Source organism: Lepidothrix coronata, unplaced genomic scaffold, assembly GCF_001604755.1.
Source record: "Lepidothrix coronata isolate B3197 unplaced genomic scaffold, Lepidothrix_coronata-1.0 Scaffold331, whole genome shotgun sequence".
Classification (NCBI taxonomy): Eukaryota; Metazoa; Chordata; class Aves; order Passeriformes; family Pipridae; genus Lepidothrix; species Lepidothrix coronata.
The window spans coordinates 331115-348436 of NW_016690511.1; the positions used below are offsets into that span (position 1 = coordinate 331115).

Below are 17322 nucleotides of genomic sequence, written 5' to 3' on the forward strand. Positions count from 1 at the left end.
GTTTATCCAGTCCAGGGAGTGAAGCATTGGTTTCTATTCAGAATTCACAATGTTGCTGGAAAGATATCTTTGGATTTGCTAGAGCTAAAGGTGAGTGTTTCTGCATTGGGAAGAAATTCCTGCAGCAGCGGCACGGGGTGGTCTGGCAGCCTGCTTGAGCCTGGAGGAGCTGGGAGAAGATGAACCAAGGTAGATTCTGGGGAATTGTTCTGTGTGGGTTGGGGTTTATCCTGTGAAGTGGCTCCTCCACCAGTTCCGTGCCTCTACTGCTAAGTCTTGCCTTTTGCAGGAAAGACCATTTCCCCACTACAACTCAGTCACTGGAAGCAGAATTCAGCCATCATTTGGAGGAGAAAATAAGAGAGACTAAAGTCAATTTCTAATGTGATTTCTAGGCTCTGAATAGTTTGAGGCTAATTGCTGGAATTAGGTGCAGTCAAAAGCTGCCTCTGCTCTCAAAAATGATCCCCAATGTCTCTGCTTTTACATTTCAACAGAAAAGAACTGGGTGGTTTGAAGTAGAGGATGAAAACACCGATAGTGCAGCCTTCCATGGAAGTTGGAGGAGAAATGAACTCAGGTAAGAACAAAGACAAAAAAGCTGATGTCAAATTAAAACAACTTCAAACCCCACCTGAGATTTTTCCACATTTGCTATATGTCACGACTAGTTCTTCTTTCCAGCTCACCTGTGAAGCTCTTGCTCTTCCTGATATAAGAAGGTGCTGAGAGTGTGAAGTCCCAAACCAACCCCTTTGTGAGACGCCACTGGAGCATCTTGCCAGTGCCAGGAAAACCCTGTCCCCGGGAAACCCATTGTACCTCAGAGGCTCCCCCAGCTTTCTGTTTTAGGGTGGTGTTTGCAATGGCAGCCGCATCTTCACCATCTCCTGGACAACCAAGGAGCCGAAGCTGATGGATCATGTGCTGTCAGCTGGAGCCATGATCCCAGTGACCTCAAGCAGAGGAAAGACTGGGGTTAACCCACCATGCCTTCCTTGCTGCTTCAGCCATACAGGTCACAGGTGATGAGATTGCTGGAGGAGTTGGACCATTACTCTTCCCTAACCCAGCTCATGTCCATCTACCAAGCAATCAACAGGACCACCTTCAACTGGACGGACAGCCGTGTTACTGAGTGGGAGAAATTTGCCGAGCTGGCTAAATATGAGCCAGAATCCCAGAAACCAACCATGAAAGCTCTCCTGATCGTGGCGTACTCAGTCATTATCATCATGTCTCTCTTTGGGAACATGCTGGTGTGCCACGTGGTGCTGAAGAACAAGAGGATGCACTCAGCCACCAGCCTCTTCATCGTCAACCTGGCTGTGTCTGACATCATGATCACGCTGCTCAACACACCTTTCACTCTGGTAAGTGGCTGGCTGTGCTATCCCTTCAGCCACAAGGGGAGTCTCCTGCCCTTTAGAATTCTGGTGGTCACAGTTTCTCTGTGCATGCTCTCCTAGGGCTGAGGTGGGAACCCAACACCACCAAGTCAAATAGACAACTCTACCAGGCAAGTAAAACACTGTTCAGAAACCTGTGGGGTCCCTTTTCTCTGTTAGTCTCTGTATCTCCTAGAGACTCTTAAGTTTCTTCATGTGTGCCACCAAACCCCAGCAAGAGCTTCTCAGGGAATGAGAACAGGTACCTTGGTGAACATGTGCTTTTAATGTTCGTGCAGGAGAGCACTAGAGAGTCCCTTAGTAGGGCAGAACAGCCCGAATGCCAGTCATACGAGGTGACTGGAAGAAAGTAGCTGAGCTTTTCAGAGCTGCCAGATGGGTAAAGGCTTCAGTGAAAGCTCTCCAGACCTGACAGTTGATACCAAACCTTGGTGCACCTTTTCCAAATATAGTTGTTAGTGCAATAAAAAGTTATTACTGCTGTTCACACATAATGGCCAGAACAGGCCAGGAGGGCTGCAGCAGCACCACCCCATAATCTGAGAGGTTTGACCTTCTAAATTCTTCTGTGAAGGTAGAGCCCAGTGTAGCTGATCTTTCTTTGGGTTTCAGGTGAAGGTGCCCTCCCAGCCAGAACCCCTGAACCAGCTCAGGTGCCACCCAAGGGATTTCCCCATGGATTTGTTTTCAGCATGTTTTCTGGCTGATGAGTTGTTGTTTCCCCTCAGGTCCGGTTTGTGAACAGCACATGGATTTTTGGGAAGGCCATGTGCCACATCAGCCGCTTTGTGCAGTACTGCTCCCTGCACGTCTCCACACTGACCCTGACAGCCATCGCTCTCGACAGGCACCAGGTGACACCACCCACCCCCTCCTCCCTTCCAAGACCTTCCCAATTCCCCCTCAATCTTGGTCGAGCCATGGGCCCAAGGTGGATGAATTTGGGGATTCAACCCCTCTCCAGTGAGAAGGCTCTAGAGCTTCACTCAGAGCCCTCCTGTGCCAGGGGCTGGAAGGATTGATGGACTTCTGTGGGTTCCTGAATATGGGGCAGAAGTGAAGGAACAAAATGGCATCATGGGTTTCACAGGGTGCTCCCAGATTTCCAGCTAAAAAGGGTGAGGACACCTTTTCCACCCAGTCTGAAGAAAGCTAGGTCCAGCCTAGCTCCAGGTATGGCAGGGCAACTGATTCCAGAGGCTTCATCTTGTGTGCAGGCCCTGGAAAGGCAGAGAGCCAGCATTGAGCACCAAGTGCTACTTCAGCTGTGCAGAAACTTCTTCAAGGTATTTTGTTTAACACCCAAAGCCCACAGAACACCAGTGTGAGGCATCCTCAGCTCAAATTGTGATTTAGTTGTCTATTTGTTCTTTTACTCTTCTTTCCCCGTTGGGCATTTGCTGTGTCATCAAGCTGCAGGGCAGATGGAGTTAAATTCTGAGACCAATGTCCCGTGGTGGAGCCATGGGGCTGATGCTGGACCAGTACAAAGGGGAGTGGCAGAGGGGAAATCTCTGCTGGAAATACTGGGAGGAGGCTTGAGCTGTGAGAAGGTCGTGCTCGCTGTCTGTCCATGGCCATGACAAATGCTGTCTCCGAGGGCAGTGAGGGCAGCCTGGGCTGTGGGCTTGTCCCTTGTAATCACTGCCCTCTCTTGTGCCATCATCAAATAGTAACTTCCAGACTATCAGATTTCATCAGCCGAAAGATCTAAGAGTGTAAATTTCATGACAGGTAAGTTGCTGCCTCAGCAGAGGGGAGAAGGGCTCAGTTTCACAGGCCCAATTCGAACAGGAGATATTTTTTATGTAGTTCATACAGAATAAACAAACATATCCTGGAGTGAAGGCACTTGTGCAGATATCTTCTTTTTTTCTGACCTAACGTAACCCCCAATTTAAGGAAAATGGTTCTCACAGAAAAAGATAAAATTTAAAAGTTCTTCTGAGCAGACTGAGAAATTCAACATTTCCCATTTTCCAGGTCACTCTAATGAGCAGGACATTTTCCTAATCATGGCCATCATTCTCATATGATTAACTGTGTTACGTTGTGTCACAAACTGCCTCTGCCATGTGGGCTGGGAGGGGCTTTGCTTCCCTGTGGCAGAGGATTCAGGGCGGAGTTTCTGTTGCAGGTCATCCTGAACCCACTGAAGCAGAGGATGTCCCTGACGAAGGGAGCGCTGAGCATCTCTGTTATCTGGCTGATGGCAACCTGTTTCTCCCTGCCCCATGCCATCTACCAAAAGCTTTTCCAGTATAACTACAGGTGAGTGATCTCCCCTTCCCAGTGAGTGTGCAGAGGTCCGGCAGCCCCCGTGCAGTGCCGCTCAGTAGGGAGGGTTCTGGAAACTCCCAGGTGTGGGGCAGGGTGCTGTGGGATCAGAGGGAGCCAGTGTGTGGGTGAGATCCCACTTCCTGCAGCAAAGGCTGGGCTGTGCAAGCGCTGCCTGGCCTGTCGGGGGCACACGCAGCCCCCGGTCCTGGGATCACCCTCACCACCTCCCACCACCCGGACGAGGGGCTGGGTCCCACTCCCAGCCCTGTGCTGGGGCAGTTCCAGGCGCAGCCATGGCCCTGCCAGGATGGACTCTGTCTGGAGAAGGTAATTTTCTCCCGAGGGCCTTTCCTCTTCCCTCCTCGTGCCTGCTCAGCTCCTCAGACAGAACAAGACCAAGTCCAGCCAACTCGCTCATGCAGGGAGGAGAGAGAGAGAGCCAGACTGCAGTTTGGAAAGGAAAGAAAATAAACCTCACGGTGGGAACACCTGGTACTGACATCAACAAGGCTCTGTAGGGAGCAGGAGGAGGGGACTGCCTCGGTTTGTCAGCAGAGCCACCCCTTGTCCCCAGGACTTCATATACTGAGTTGCACGTTGTGGCTTCCCTGTATTTCATCCATGTGGATTTGTGAAACAGGACCAACCTTCCTTGAAGCTTGAGGCTCCTCTGCCCAATGTTACACAAATGAGAAAAGCAAAGCAAAGCCCTCACCCCCTCCTCTGTGGCTGAGTAGTGCAGGACTAGGGGGAACCAGTGTGGGGCTGGGGGGATAACTGTGCAAAACATGTCAGGGACCAGTGCTTGGGCCGGAACCGGAGCTGTCTTGGTGTGCCATGGTGCCTCCCCACAAGGGAAAGGAACTCTTTGCTTGGCTGAACACAGCAACAGGAGCTATTAAAAGGAGATGAAGTAGAATTTCACACCCACATGAGGACTGCTGAAATGTCAAAATGAGTTCAAGGTTCTGATCTGGAGAGAGAAAAAAAGAAAAAGTTAATAAAAAGGCGCAACAGCTTATCTTCCCACAAATGGCCCAGGGATGGCATTTGTCGCTGCTGACACCCTCTGCCAGGGAGAAACACAGAACCAGAGCTTTGGGGTTTCTTTGCCCTGTTCCTCTGTGGTACCCAAACTGTTCTGTCCCTCCTGTCTCCACCAGCCTGTGGCATTGCTGTAACCCCTCCTGGCGAGAAAACCGTAATGGTACCCAAGTGGGATTTTTGTGGCGAGTATCACACTCTTGGTGCTGCCCTTCGCAGGAAAGTCATTCTCGAGGGTACAGGGATAATCTTACCATGTCCTGTGTTTTCAGGCTGAGATCAGCATCCCAAGGAATGGGGCAAGCAGCAGGAGTGAGATTTCTATTGTAGACATTGACCTTCTGTATTAAGGACAAACATTATTTGTTACAGCCCAGCCAGGTCCCTCCCTGCAGGAGAGCACGAGTGCCTGCACAGGCTGTCACTGCTCGTGGTGTATGAGGGGCTGCACCAGCTGGGAGTGTGAATGGGGCTTCACAGCCCTCCCCTGCCTGTGCTTGTGCCTGATGTGACCGAGAGACCCAGGGGATACCATACATCCAACTGCCCAGACTGTAAACACGGGCAGGGTTTCTGTGTGCTCACGTTGCTCCCCAGCTGTGCTCGGGGATTAGGGAACAAATTGCTCATGAATGAACAAACGCCATGATCTGTTTCTGGGCACCTGTCTCTGCTCATCCTTTGGCACAGCCGGAGGAAACTGAGCCCCACATTGGCATGAGGCAGCTCAGCGATATAAGGACTTCCAGGACATGCTATTCCTGTCCCTGCTTTCCATTGAAAAAAAATCCCAGTTGTAATATTGCTTATAATAACTCCTGCAGGGCCAGGGCTCCTGAGATTCCCACCAGAGAGCAGTTGGGATTCTGGGATGGGGAAAAGGGGCTCCACTAGCATCCATCTCTCTGGCTGCACTGCACAGCAATGTGTCTGAATCCCTGGTCATATCAGAATTCACCAAAACAGTGTCTTGTCTGGCCCGCTTTGGCAGGTCCCCTTTGGCAGGCAGGCTGGCAGAGCTGCCTGCAGGCAGGGTCTGGCCTCACCTGTGCCAGTGGTGAGCCATATCTGTGGAGGAAAAGCCAAGACTGAAGTTCAGAAAAGATGATTTTCCCTCCTGAGTCAGTCCCACTTTCAAGCAGCCCCTCCAGGTCCTCCGCGCTTGGCAGAGCCCAGCTCCAGCACCTATTGACACCCCTCTGACCTCAGCCCCTGCTCCAGCTGCCTGTTCTAAACAATCTTCTATTTATGGCACAAAAGGCAGCTCCAGTGGTTGAAAACAGGATATTAAAGATATTAATCAATACTGCAAAGAATAATGCAACTTGATGGGGACTAAAGTCTGTGCTGAATAGAGGACAGCAGAGTACAAGGACTGAAAAGAGAAGGACAAAATGAAAGCAAAAGAAGGGGGAAAGGAAAGAAAGGGAGAAAACATTCACTGGAAGTAAATGTGCAAGTGTTCTTTTCTCCTAATGTTCCATCACCCCCAGTCACCAGCTGCGGGGTGTGGAGGGAACACGCAGTGCTGCAGAGGGTGCTGGGGCTGAGAGCCACTGCCGGGCACTGAGAACGTGCCAGGACCCCGGGCTGGACAGGATGGGTGTAAGGGGTTGTTAAAATGAGCAGTTGCACGTAGTTACACTTGGTTCTTCTGTTATTTAATTCTCAGAGGTTCAACTGGAGCCGAGTCTCTAATCATCACACCTGTTTTAAGAGGTAGCAGTAAGGTTTTAGCAGCTGATAGCAAGAGAATGGTGGGCAGGGAAGGGAAGGAAGATGGGCTGTTTGTGGCTGCGAGGCTTTCTCACAGCTCCCAGTCTCCAGCAGCCCCTTCCCTCCCCTCCAAAACAACTTTGGCTTTTCACTGCTGCAGCAGTTTCTGCTCTGGCCAAGGGGTCCTGTGCTAGGGAGGCACGGCAGGTTAAGGGGTCCTGGCTGCTGGGGGCACAGCAGGGTGGGTGCACCCATGGAGGGCAGGGCCTGCAGGCTCTGTCCCCACTGTCCACACTACACCTCTGAAAGGGTGGCCATGGGTGGTGTGAGACCCCCAGTGTGGTTTGCCGAGCCGGCAGCACCATTTGACAGCAAAGACCATGTGCCATATCTGGCCTATATTTCTTTGTTTTTAAGGGAAGCCACTGTCCGGAGTTTGTGCCTCCCTGATTTCCCTGAGCCCGCAGAGCTGGTGTGGAAGTATCTGGACCTGTCTACATTTCTCCTTCTTTACCTCCTGCCTCTGCTGATCATCACCATCACCTACACGCGCCTGGCCAAGAAGCTGTGGCTCCGCAATGCCATCGGGGATGTCACCACGCAGCAGTGCATCACCCACCACAGGAACAAGAAGAAGAGCATCAAGATGCTGATGCTGGTAGTGGTGGTCTTTGCGGTCTGCTGGTTCCCCCTCAACTGCTACGTGGTGCTCATCTCCAGTCTGGGCATCAAGACAAAGAACTCGCTCTATTTTGCCCTGCACTGGTTTGCCATGAGCAGCACCTGCTACAACCCCTTCATCTACTGCTGGCTGAACGAGAGCTTCCGCGCGGAGCTCCGGGCGCTGCTGTGCCTCTGCCAGAAGGCCCCGCGGGCTCAGGACCACGCCCTGCCCACGTCCTGCCGCGAGGTGTGGATGGAGCAGGCCAGGTGCAGGAAGGGAACTGTCTCCCAGACCATCTGCTCCACCGGGAACCTCCCAACAGCCAACACGGACCTGTGAGCTGTGGGGCTGAGGGGAGTTACCTGGGTGTGTGGGACATCAAAAGGCACCTCCCTGTCTCTCCTCAGAAGCCAACATTGCTGCTCTGATGTTTCACTGCTGATTTTTGGCTGGTCTCGCTGTAGCCCCTCCTATTGCTTGGCATGGAGGGTGCTCAGCCTCTCCAGCACCCTACCAGTAAAGCCCGTGCTGCAGCTGGCCCAGGGAGCAGGAGTACATGCAGGGCACATGGAGCTCCTCAGACACAGAAATATGCTTTTGGGGATTCTCATTTATTGTTATCAGAGGTAGTGAACCCAGATTTCTATCACTGCTCACGCTGGCCTGAGTCACTGGCCTGGAACACGTGCCACGACATGGAGCTCGGCACAGCATCAGAAACAGATTGTGTTTGAAGGAAGGACTTGGACATCTGATGAACTTCATCCACAGGGAGTTTCACCAGATAGTTTATAGCAAAGTCTTCTGACAGAGGTAAAGGTTTCCAAGAGCAATTTTTCCCTCAGATGCTGCTGTTCCTCCTGCCCCATCTCTGTACCACCGATGGCAGCTGGAACCCAGCCCTGAGCGAGAGGAGCAGGGATGCACCTCAGGAGCCATGGCTGCAGCCTCAAATGGCACGGTGACCAAGTAATTTAGTCCACTGAGAATTTCTTTGTATTATAAATATATTAATTCAGGAAATAGAGGTACAATGGCGCTCTATGGAAGGCCACAAAATATTTCATCAGAACTGTAGCATTCACTCACTGAAGAATGGAATCATTCTGCCTCATTACTAATTGCTGTAAAAGTCTCATTTAAACAACAGGAGGGCAAAAAAGGACCAGAAGGAATGTCCTGTGAGGAGCAACTGAGGACTCTGGGGCTGTCTAGTTGGTGCAAACCAGGTGACGAATTCTAGCAGCCCAAAGGAGCTGTGGCTGCTGGGGGCAGGGGTGCTCCTGGTCTGCCCTGGCCATAGCTGGGCAGAGCTTCTGCCCAGAGAGGAGGGGAGTGCCCTGGTGGCTGGAGATGATGAGGACGTACTCCCAGCAGTTCCTGGGGCATGATAATCCAGACCAAAGAATGGAAACCAAGGACTGATTTTTTTTTTCCGTTTATGCAGCGAGAAGGAATAGGAAAGAAAGGAGGGGGGGTCCTCTCTTCTGGCCACTTGACCCCAGTTGGGTGCATCCCTGCACCTCGGGTGTGCATTGCAGTGCCCAGACCAGGAGTGGCAGCAGAAATGGGTGTATACTTGGTCCCTGAGGCACCTCGCTTGGAAGTCACAGTTATTGAACATGGGAATTCAAAGCTGCCTGTGCTGGGTGCCAGTGCTGCCCTCCCTCAGTGTACAGCAGGGTCTGTTTTCAGTCAAAAGACCTCATTGGGAGTTTTTCTAAATGTTAAAATTATCTCTAATTATTGAGCATCACTTCATTTAATTATTAAGAGAAGTGGTCATTTGCTTTTTTGCTGTTCCTCAGCCCTCATCAGCTTTTGGTGAGGGGCTCTCAAAGGCCATGAATTGTCTTTCATATTTCTTAGGTTTATTTTCCTTCCTTTCTTCCTTTAAATGGCTTTATAACCTTTTTCTGGATGAATCAAACACCTCACTCCAAAGAAGTGGGTCTCTCTTCGCACTCCCTTGACCTGCTGCTAATCCCTGAAGTTAGCCATCTCTTGCTGTGAGAAATAACCTGGCTGGTTTTGCTTGGATCTGTCAATCGCAGCATCTCGTCATTGCTGCATTTTTCTCCCCTAAATGGGCAGGATGTAAGAGCTGACTGTATCACATCTCTCTAAAGGCTCAGCTATCTGGACTGATAATTATCAATGCCTGTATGAGATTCAGAGCTTCGCATGCTTCGCCCAATGCCTCGACACTCCCATATCACTTGAGGATACCCTGACTGCCAGCAGCACCCCTCAGCAGTTCTCAGGCAAACACAGGATGCAAAACATCAAAAAAGCCATAGCCTGAGTGATGTTCGACCAGGGCAAGGGCAGTGCCTGGGGGGCAGGAGGCTGCATCCCTGATGGACTGCAGTCGAGCAGAGTGCTTACCGAGACAGGCTCTGGAAAAGGGAATCTGTGATATTCGGCTTTTGCTCAGTCTGAGTCAACTCAGCAGGTAAATAGATGCTGAGACATTCCTTAATCTGTCTCTGGTCCCGCCGCCCACCTTTGGGAATGGCTTCCTGAGCAGTGGCAGAGGCAGCTTGCTGTCCGAGATCCCTAGGACCAAGGGAGAGCTTCCCGAGACGGGCCAAGGGAGAGCTCCCAGAAGGGGGATCCCGGGCTGCCCCGCGTGTGCTCCCGGCCTCATCCAGACTGTGCTGGTGAGCGCAGGGTCCTGCCCCGGCCGAGGCAGCAGCAGCACGGTTTGGTCCCTGCAGCCCCGAGGCTGGAGCCTGACAGGAGTGTGGCGTGGGAGGAGAATCCCCCGGGAAGCCCGAGCCACGTGGAGAGCCCTTGTCCTGCCTGCGGAGCGAACCCTCGACCCGCGCCCTCGGCGGCTGCGGGTGCGGCGCCTCTTGGCAGGCAAAGCCCCGGGAGGCAGAACCCCGAGGGAGAGTTTGGAGGGCAGATTATTGAAATACTGAGTCACTACAAGTCTACTCCAGGGAAGCTATTTGAGCACACACAAATCAGTGTGCAAAGATCCAACGAGACATGTCGGAGTGATTAACAGCCCAAATTTATTAAGGTTAGCTCATGCCAAATGCAGCTGAGTGCCTTCAGCAGAGTTGCTGATGAAGACGATAACAGGGAACATAGTGCAAGGGATACCTGAATTCCAGAGACAAATCCTCTTATATAGCCCCATCACATAATGAACAAAGAAACCACAACATGCCAACTAGATTAACAAAAAGCAAGCAGAAAAAAACCACAATGAGTCAGAAAATTAGCTCAGGAAGGAGAAACAGAATACAATTATCATCAGTTAGCTCTTCAAGTGAAAAACAGTATGGAGGGGCTGGACAAAGCATGCTGCAGAGAAAAATGGGAATGTCCTCTGTTAAATCCAGCACAAGCCCTGGGAAGTAGGGGTATAGGTGAGCCAGAGTCAGACCATCATTTTGCACTGAGAAATAACTTGGCAGCTTGGGTCATTCATGGACCAGGGAAGGAAGAGGGAGGAAGGAACCTGGACGTGAGAGGCACACCCCAAATTCCCGCGTGGGCGATGATGCGCAGCCGCCCTGTGCCCCAGGCAGCAGGAGAGCACCTCCCTCAAGTCGGGGCACACAGCTCTGCCCTCTCACTGACTGCAAAGTCAGCCTGCCTGCCCCCCCATAGAACACCCTGCTCTCCACAGAACCCACCTGCACCCCACAGAACCAGCCTTCTCCCCCCCCTCAGCCCCCACTGCCTCCCCCTGCCACTACTCCTGCACTGTGGTGGGCAGAGGAACACTTCTGATCTCCCAGACTTTGGATGGAGCCCAGACAGGAACACCGGCAGGTGAGGGCAGGTTTAGCACCAGGCACAGGGTGCAGTCAGTGCTTGGTTTGAAGACTGCTGGCATTTCCCAAGTGATCCCCACCCCAGTTCCAAGGTCTGTTCCTGAACTGCTCTCCCAGGGTGATGCCTGAATAGTCCCAGTCCTTGGCTCTTCCTGATCTATGCTGAGCAGGTACATCAGAGGCCAGACCATAGGTTCTTTTAGGAGATAGTTTATGATACCTAACAAAAATGATGGCAGCAAGTATCAGAGCAGTAGATTTTGTACCTATTTTTGAGACAGGAAAAATGTTTGCTTGTGGCCTCATCCTGTCTCAGGCAGTTTCCCACAGGAATTAAGCAATCAATTAATCAACGACTCCAACCTTTTGCAGCTTCTTTCTCCTTCCACAGCTTATTTTGACCTTTTACTGGTAATACATGCCAAACATGGCAGAATTCAGAATACAAGGAGTGCCTGAATCACTTCCATGATGGATTTACCGCAGTTCCATTAGTGGGGACCTGCAGCAGGCTGGGTGGCCCTGGGCTTTTTTGGATAGTTTCACTTGCTTCTGAACTGTGATACACTGTTTGGACCTTCCACCTTCAGATTAATAAACCGAGTCCCTCCTAAGGGCTGGAAAAGAATCAAGTTTTAGTTTTTACCACTGTAGTATTTCCTTCACAGTATATTGTCTTTCATGAACCCCTCTTCACAGGCCAGTTATTCACCTGCTTGTCTCTAATTCCTGCCCTGTTCTGAAATGAAATGCACCAGTTACTCCTGCTGACGAACAGTGACTGACACCAATGGTTCCCACATGGAGGTGGCCATGGCTGCATTCCAAATAAACTCTTCCATGCAGTGTCCCTTCCCTCTTTACATTCACATTTCTATGGTAGGATATCGATTTTTTTTCTTTTATTAAATTAGAAGGTTCATTTTAAGAAACCTGAAGCTGACTTGAACATAAGGGTACCTCTGTGTTCTATTTGAGAGAATTGCATTAACTTGCCTTCCTTCGCCTTCCATTCAGGGGAATATAAGTATTCTGCTGTCCTGCACAGCTTGCAGGGCATGATGTAGGAATATTCATTCTCCAGGAGAACTGTTATGATTAACAGAGCTAATAAAGACCATAAATATTTAGCAATGTATTCAGACATCTCAGCTATAAATGGGAACAGATTCATTGCTTGACTGATTCTCCACTTCTTTGTGGAGCCCAGTTGTCTAATACTTTGTTTTTCCCTTGTTTCCTCTGGTAACTGTGAAGAAAGGAGAGACTGAGGGGGAAGGTGGGACAAGTGTCCTATTTTCCTATCTGTACTGCTGAGCATTGCTAACACGTTCTCTGCTCCCCCTCCCTGTAAAAAGTGGGGGATAGGAGCCTTTCCTCCATTTCATTTTGGTCTGTATTGCTGTGTATGTTCACACACACGCACGTTCCTGACACCAAGCTGCTGTGCTTTCCATGGCACAGGTTCTGCAGGGCTGGAGCACGACCCTGCCGGTGCCCGGGGTGGGGGACGTGCTTCGGGAGGACCTCTGGGCAGGAGCCGGATGAGAGCCCGGTGAGGAGCAGAGCAGCTCACAGCGCCCTGCTCTCGGTGGAGCCGCCCTAGCCCGTACCCCCGGCCCGGAGGAGCGGCCCCAGAGCCGCGTCTGACCCGTCTGGCTTTGGAGGTGGCCGGGGGGCACAGACCGGAGGTGTCGCATGCTCCATGCTCTGACTTGCTAATATTAACCGTAGGAGGTAAAAATCATGAAAATTGGCCCTGTTGTTATTGTACTTAAGGTATTTGTAATCCGATAATTCCATCAAAGCGGCTCAGAGGAGGATAAGGGGGAGTGTGAAGTGGTATTGAATGGGTTGTAAAAACACTTTATTCTTTTGCTAAAGCTCCTTTCCCAATGCTGCTGCACTGGAAGCCAAAGCAGCTCAACTCCCAGGCTATTGGCTCCCGTTAATGTACTAATTGTCATGCAGAAACAGGCTGGCCAGGCTCAGACACCTCATTTACCACCTGGGCTCAGGGCAGGAATACAGGAATTTCACTTGGAGTAATAATGTATTTTTGATGGATAATAATTATTGGCATCAGGCTGTCCCCGAAGACAGAATGTTTGTTTGCCATCAGCATGGCTCTGGAATTGGAGATGGATTTATTTTCCCTTAAAAATTAACAACTGCTGCTAATAAAAGGAATTGGGAACTTTTTTTTTTTTTTTTTTTTTTTTTGGTGTGGTGGATGTTGTTGCTCCCAGTTTGGTCCCAATTGAGACAATTTGCTCTCACTAATGTTCCCTTAATTCCCTAAGCACTCTGTCCAGTTTCCCAGGGTGTAGTGGCTTGTCTGCCCACAGTGACTGTGGGTGAAGGCGGCACTGCCTGGGTGGGTGCTGAACAGCCAGGGATGCTGGGGATGTCCCAAACACACTGCTAAAGCTTTTCAGCTGCTTTTTGAAAGTACCCGTGAGGAAGGTAGAAGAACAATACTTTTCTGTCTCTGGGCAAACATATCCAATTCAATAATGTGCTGTGAAACGTGTTTTCTTCATTGGTAATAGTCCTTGTGTCCTGCAGAGGCATGGTGAGGTGAGAACTGAGCATGTGGGGGAAGCCTGGGGGAAATACAGAATTAGAAAATCAGAGAACAAAACTGTAAAAACATCACCTGTGGGGAAGGAAAGCAGAGAAGGGAAGGAACTCCAGTCTGGAAATTCAGTTCTCTCTAATGGATTTCAGTCTTCAATTTTAGCAATGGAAACTTACCCACCTGTCCTGCCGTCCTTGCAGGGGCCAGGGGCACGTGGAGGGCAGTGCAGGGCTGAGCAGGATGTGCCCAGTGGGAGGAGGGTTTATTATGGAGCTGAGTGCCATCGAGGCCCACGGGGATGAGCGATTCCCATGCAAGGAGCAGAGCAAAAGGGAGTTAAGCATCCTCTGAGCCTGTCCCTCCTGACATCAAAATCAGCTGAAATTTAATTACTGCCTCTCTCCTTGAGTTCACCTGTGAGAATCCCCTTCTCTCCCTGCCATTGTTCCCTGAGATTTCTGCTCTTTCCTCCCCCCAATGGATGCACACAGGAAGGCTGGAGAGTGGAACTGAGCCCCCACCATGGGCAGTCACTGCATCTTCACTCCCATCCCTCACCTAAAGCCACTGCAGCAGCTCATCACCATCACTGGGCCTGGGGACATGAGGGATGCTTGGAGAGCAGCTCTGCTCCCCCCGCCTCCAGGGTCTGTGTGTCTGAGGACAGGCTGGGAGTGGGGACTAGCAGCAAGTCCAGAGTGGGAAAAAACAGTGGCACCTTCCTCCCCCCTCCTTCCTCTCCACAGCTCCCTCATCCCGGGTCCGAGACCAGTCTGCCACAGGTGTTTGAGGTTTCCTCAGTGGTGAGCCTCCTGGTTCGGGTTAGGTGAGGAAATGAAGTGTGAAAGCAGGAAAGCTGTTTGCTGAGGCGCTCCAGAGCCACCGGTGTCACTCCTGGCAGTTTGGTCACTGCCCGCTGCAGCTCGGTCAGACCTGGCTGAGGAGCGAGGGCTCCCCTCTACTGCAAGGAAAAGGGCAGCCTTCCCCTGCCCACTGCTCCCTTCTCTGCCCTCCCCTCCCTGTAACTACGATGTTTAGGTTTGTATTTTAACACAACGTTGTTCTTGATCCAGGTCATCACAGCCCAAAAATGGAGAAGCAAACACAGGGCTTCAGGAAAAAGTCCAACTGTAAAAGCACTTGCTCTGTGCCTCCAGAGGTTGCACACGAGGAAGACCTTAGAAAGCTCCTCTGACTTCACTGTCCACAGACGACACAGTCTGTGTTAACTCAGGGCTCATTGATTAGTCTGGTTCCAAGCAAGATCCCACCCAGAATACTTCATTAGTGATAACACCTCCTCACCCTGGCCAGCCTCCTCCACGGCTCCCCTTTGCCACTCAGTGCTCAGGGGTAGGAGGACATGCCCTGAGAGGGAGGTCCCCTGTGAGAATGATGTGAAGACCCCACCTGTTTGCAGTCTCACCTCAGCAGGTCTAACATAATCTCCTCTCAGGGGTCACTGTCCACACAGGGACGGAGCCACAGTCTCCACCTCTGCAGGTACATCCTCAGGGGGTGCAGGTGAGGTATCCCCTCCCACAGGTTTCACCTGAGTTCTTCAAAGTAAAACCTCATCTGTCAGGAACATGTGGCTCAGTAGGATTGCTGTCTGCAAGCTGTGGCTGCTGGGAGCAGGACACACGTCTGCATTCCCCCCCAGAGACAGCTCAGGAGATGGTGCACATGCATCGCGTGGGCCAAACAGCATTCCCTGGCATTCCCTCTGGAGCTGGAGGCTTGCCAAGCTGTGAGTGCCTTTGCATAGCTCTGCATCCCAGCTGGAGATGTTCCTGCTGGAGGCAGCTGAGGTAAGGACCGTGTACTCCAGCACCTTGATGTGCTGCCAGCCTCTCTGCAAAGCGTGGCTGAGGTGGCACCAGGACTGGGGTGGGAGCCAGCCTTGCCCTGACCACCGAGGACCAGGTTCTCAACCTCACACTTCTCTGCTTGCATGGAGCACATATGTTCCTCTGCCAGCCTTACTCCACATACAGCTACCTCTTTTCCCAGTGTGGAGGAGGAGAATCCCAAGTACTTTGAGGGGAACACGGTTGGTTTATTATCAGTCCTTGTGCATCAACCAAAGACAAGGCTGACAGCCTCAGCTGCTGCAGCATCTCTCTGACAAGCCCTGCCTGCCCTGCCAGACAGGCCCCTGCCAGACAGGGCCCACCAGCTCCCTCCAGCCCCTGCAGCATTTGTTCCCACCAGCAGGTGGGCAGGGGACCCACAGGGAGTGGAATCAAAACTCACTGAGCATCATCACCTCTGGATCCAAAATTTATTGAACTACGAACACACAGCACTCAAGAGCACCAGGTCTGGAGGAATGTGGGGGAACTCCCACCATTAACACAGAAGGCAGGAGCTTCAGCTACTGCTAGATTTGAACACAGACAACACCCCAAACCTAACAAGCAATGTTACATCAGAATTACAATGGTAACAACACAGAATTTACAAAAATATAAATAACCTATTTGTAACCTTAAAGAAAAATAACATCCACCATAAAAAACACCATGTATTACCCTGGGTAAACCATGGCTACAGAAATGTAGTGATTTTTTTTTTTAAAAGCACCAAAGTCTGCAGTATAAAATAATCCAACACAGAGGGCATCTTCCCCCCACACTTGCAGACCCTTCCCAGAAGTGTGCCCAGATCAGTAAAACAATGTCTTTGTCAGTATTGCCTATTCCTGTAAGAGCACAGTGAGGAGACAGCTCTCCAGAACACCCTGTTCAGGAACAGCATCCAAGGGTTGTTCCCCAACTGTTCATCAGAATGAACACTTTACCAGCACTGAAGTATGTGCCTATTTTAGGTCCATGCTTAAGAGCTTCTCAGAACAGGGCTGGATTTAAACTTATCATACAAATTCCTCTGCAAATCAGACTTCTGGACAAGAACGGTGTCAAAAACCAATTGCTTGTAAAATATAACCCCATTGCAGGAGTGTTTCCACTATTCAGCCCCAGCTCAAGTTTGCACAGATGCTGAGTTATTTCATTCCTTTCACCTCCCCGAGCCATGCCAGCTTGGCACAAACAGCTTCCTGAGGCTGTGACACAAGATCCAGCACTACGGGAATTTCCTTCCCTTACCTTCCATGTATTGTGTTGAAAATACTATTAAAAGGCAAAAGTCAAGTATCAAGTTCATTGGTTCCCCACTGAAGCAGTTCCTCATGCAGGGATAGGCATAATTCTGATGTCCCAGTATTATCCCTGTTTTCAGGCTCTCGTGGTTCCCTGAGGGCTCCAGCTGGGCTTGAGGCAGGTTGGCCAAAGGATCCCCAGGGGCATTGGCCAAAGGCCACCTGTAGAAATTTTGGCCCTTGTAAACACAGCTGGTTTTGTCACCGCAGCTGAAGGAAGGTGCCTGCCATGGACACAGCGAGAGTGGGGAGCAGCCCTTTGCTGGGAGCTGGGGGGGCCTCACTGCTGAAAAGCCCTGTCCTGCAATGCTCTTGTGCAATGTCAAGCCCTGCTGGAGCACCAGCCACAGAGACTTGCACTGATACCACATGTGAGGCTCTGAGAGGGGCACTGAGAACAGTTAAAACACACCTTAAACCAGCCTCTGCCAGCCCAGTGCCGAGGGAGCACATCCAGTGGCATGGCTGGGGCCCAAGGGGCAGTGCCAGTGGAGCAGGAGCTGTGGTACAGCATACACTCACCCTGAGCACCAGCACATCACCCTGCACACTGCACACGGCATGGCACACAGCACCCTACACACCGCACATGGGACAGCACACAGACACACGGCATGGACACACCACCCTACACACCACACACGGCATGGACACACCACCCTACACACCAC

General features: G+C 51.2%; 1 protein-coding gene across 1 annotated transcript; it reads left to right on the forward strand.

The window, feature by feature from the left end:
- Window positions 1–927: 927 nt before the first annotated feature.
- LOC108509072 (probable G-protein coupled receptor 83) lies at window positions 928–7452 on the forward strand. Its single transcript, XM_017838311.1, has 4 exons — window positions 928–1373; window positions 2138–2263; window positions 3547–3680; window positions 6867–7452. The coding sequence occupies exons 1-4, from the start codon at window positions 990–992 to the stop codon at window positions 7450–7452; spliced, it is 1230 nt and encodes a 409-aa protein (XP_017693800.1). The 5' UTR covers window positions 928–989.
- The last annotated feature ends 9870 nt before the right edge of the window (window positions 7453–17322 follow it).

Bases quoted from the DNA above. Each gene is read 5' to 3' on its own strand.
- LOC108509072 (XM_017838311.1), top strand. From the start codon at position 990: ATGCCTTCCTTGCTGCTTCAGCCATACAGGTCACAGGTGATGAGATTG. The intron at 1,374-2,137 runs GTAAGTGGCTGG...GTTTCCCCTCAG, and splicing joins TCAACACACCTTTCACTCTG to GTCCGGTTTGTGAACAGCAC. The intron at 2,264-3,546 runs GTGACACCACCC...TTTCTGTTGCAG, and splicing joins TCGCTCTCGACAGGCACCAG to GTCATCCTGAACCCACTGAA.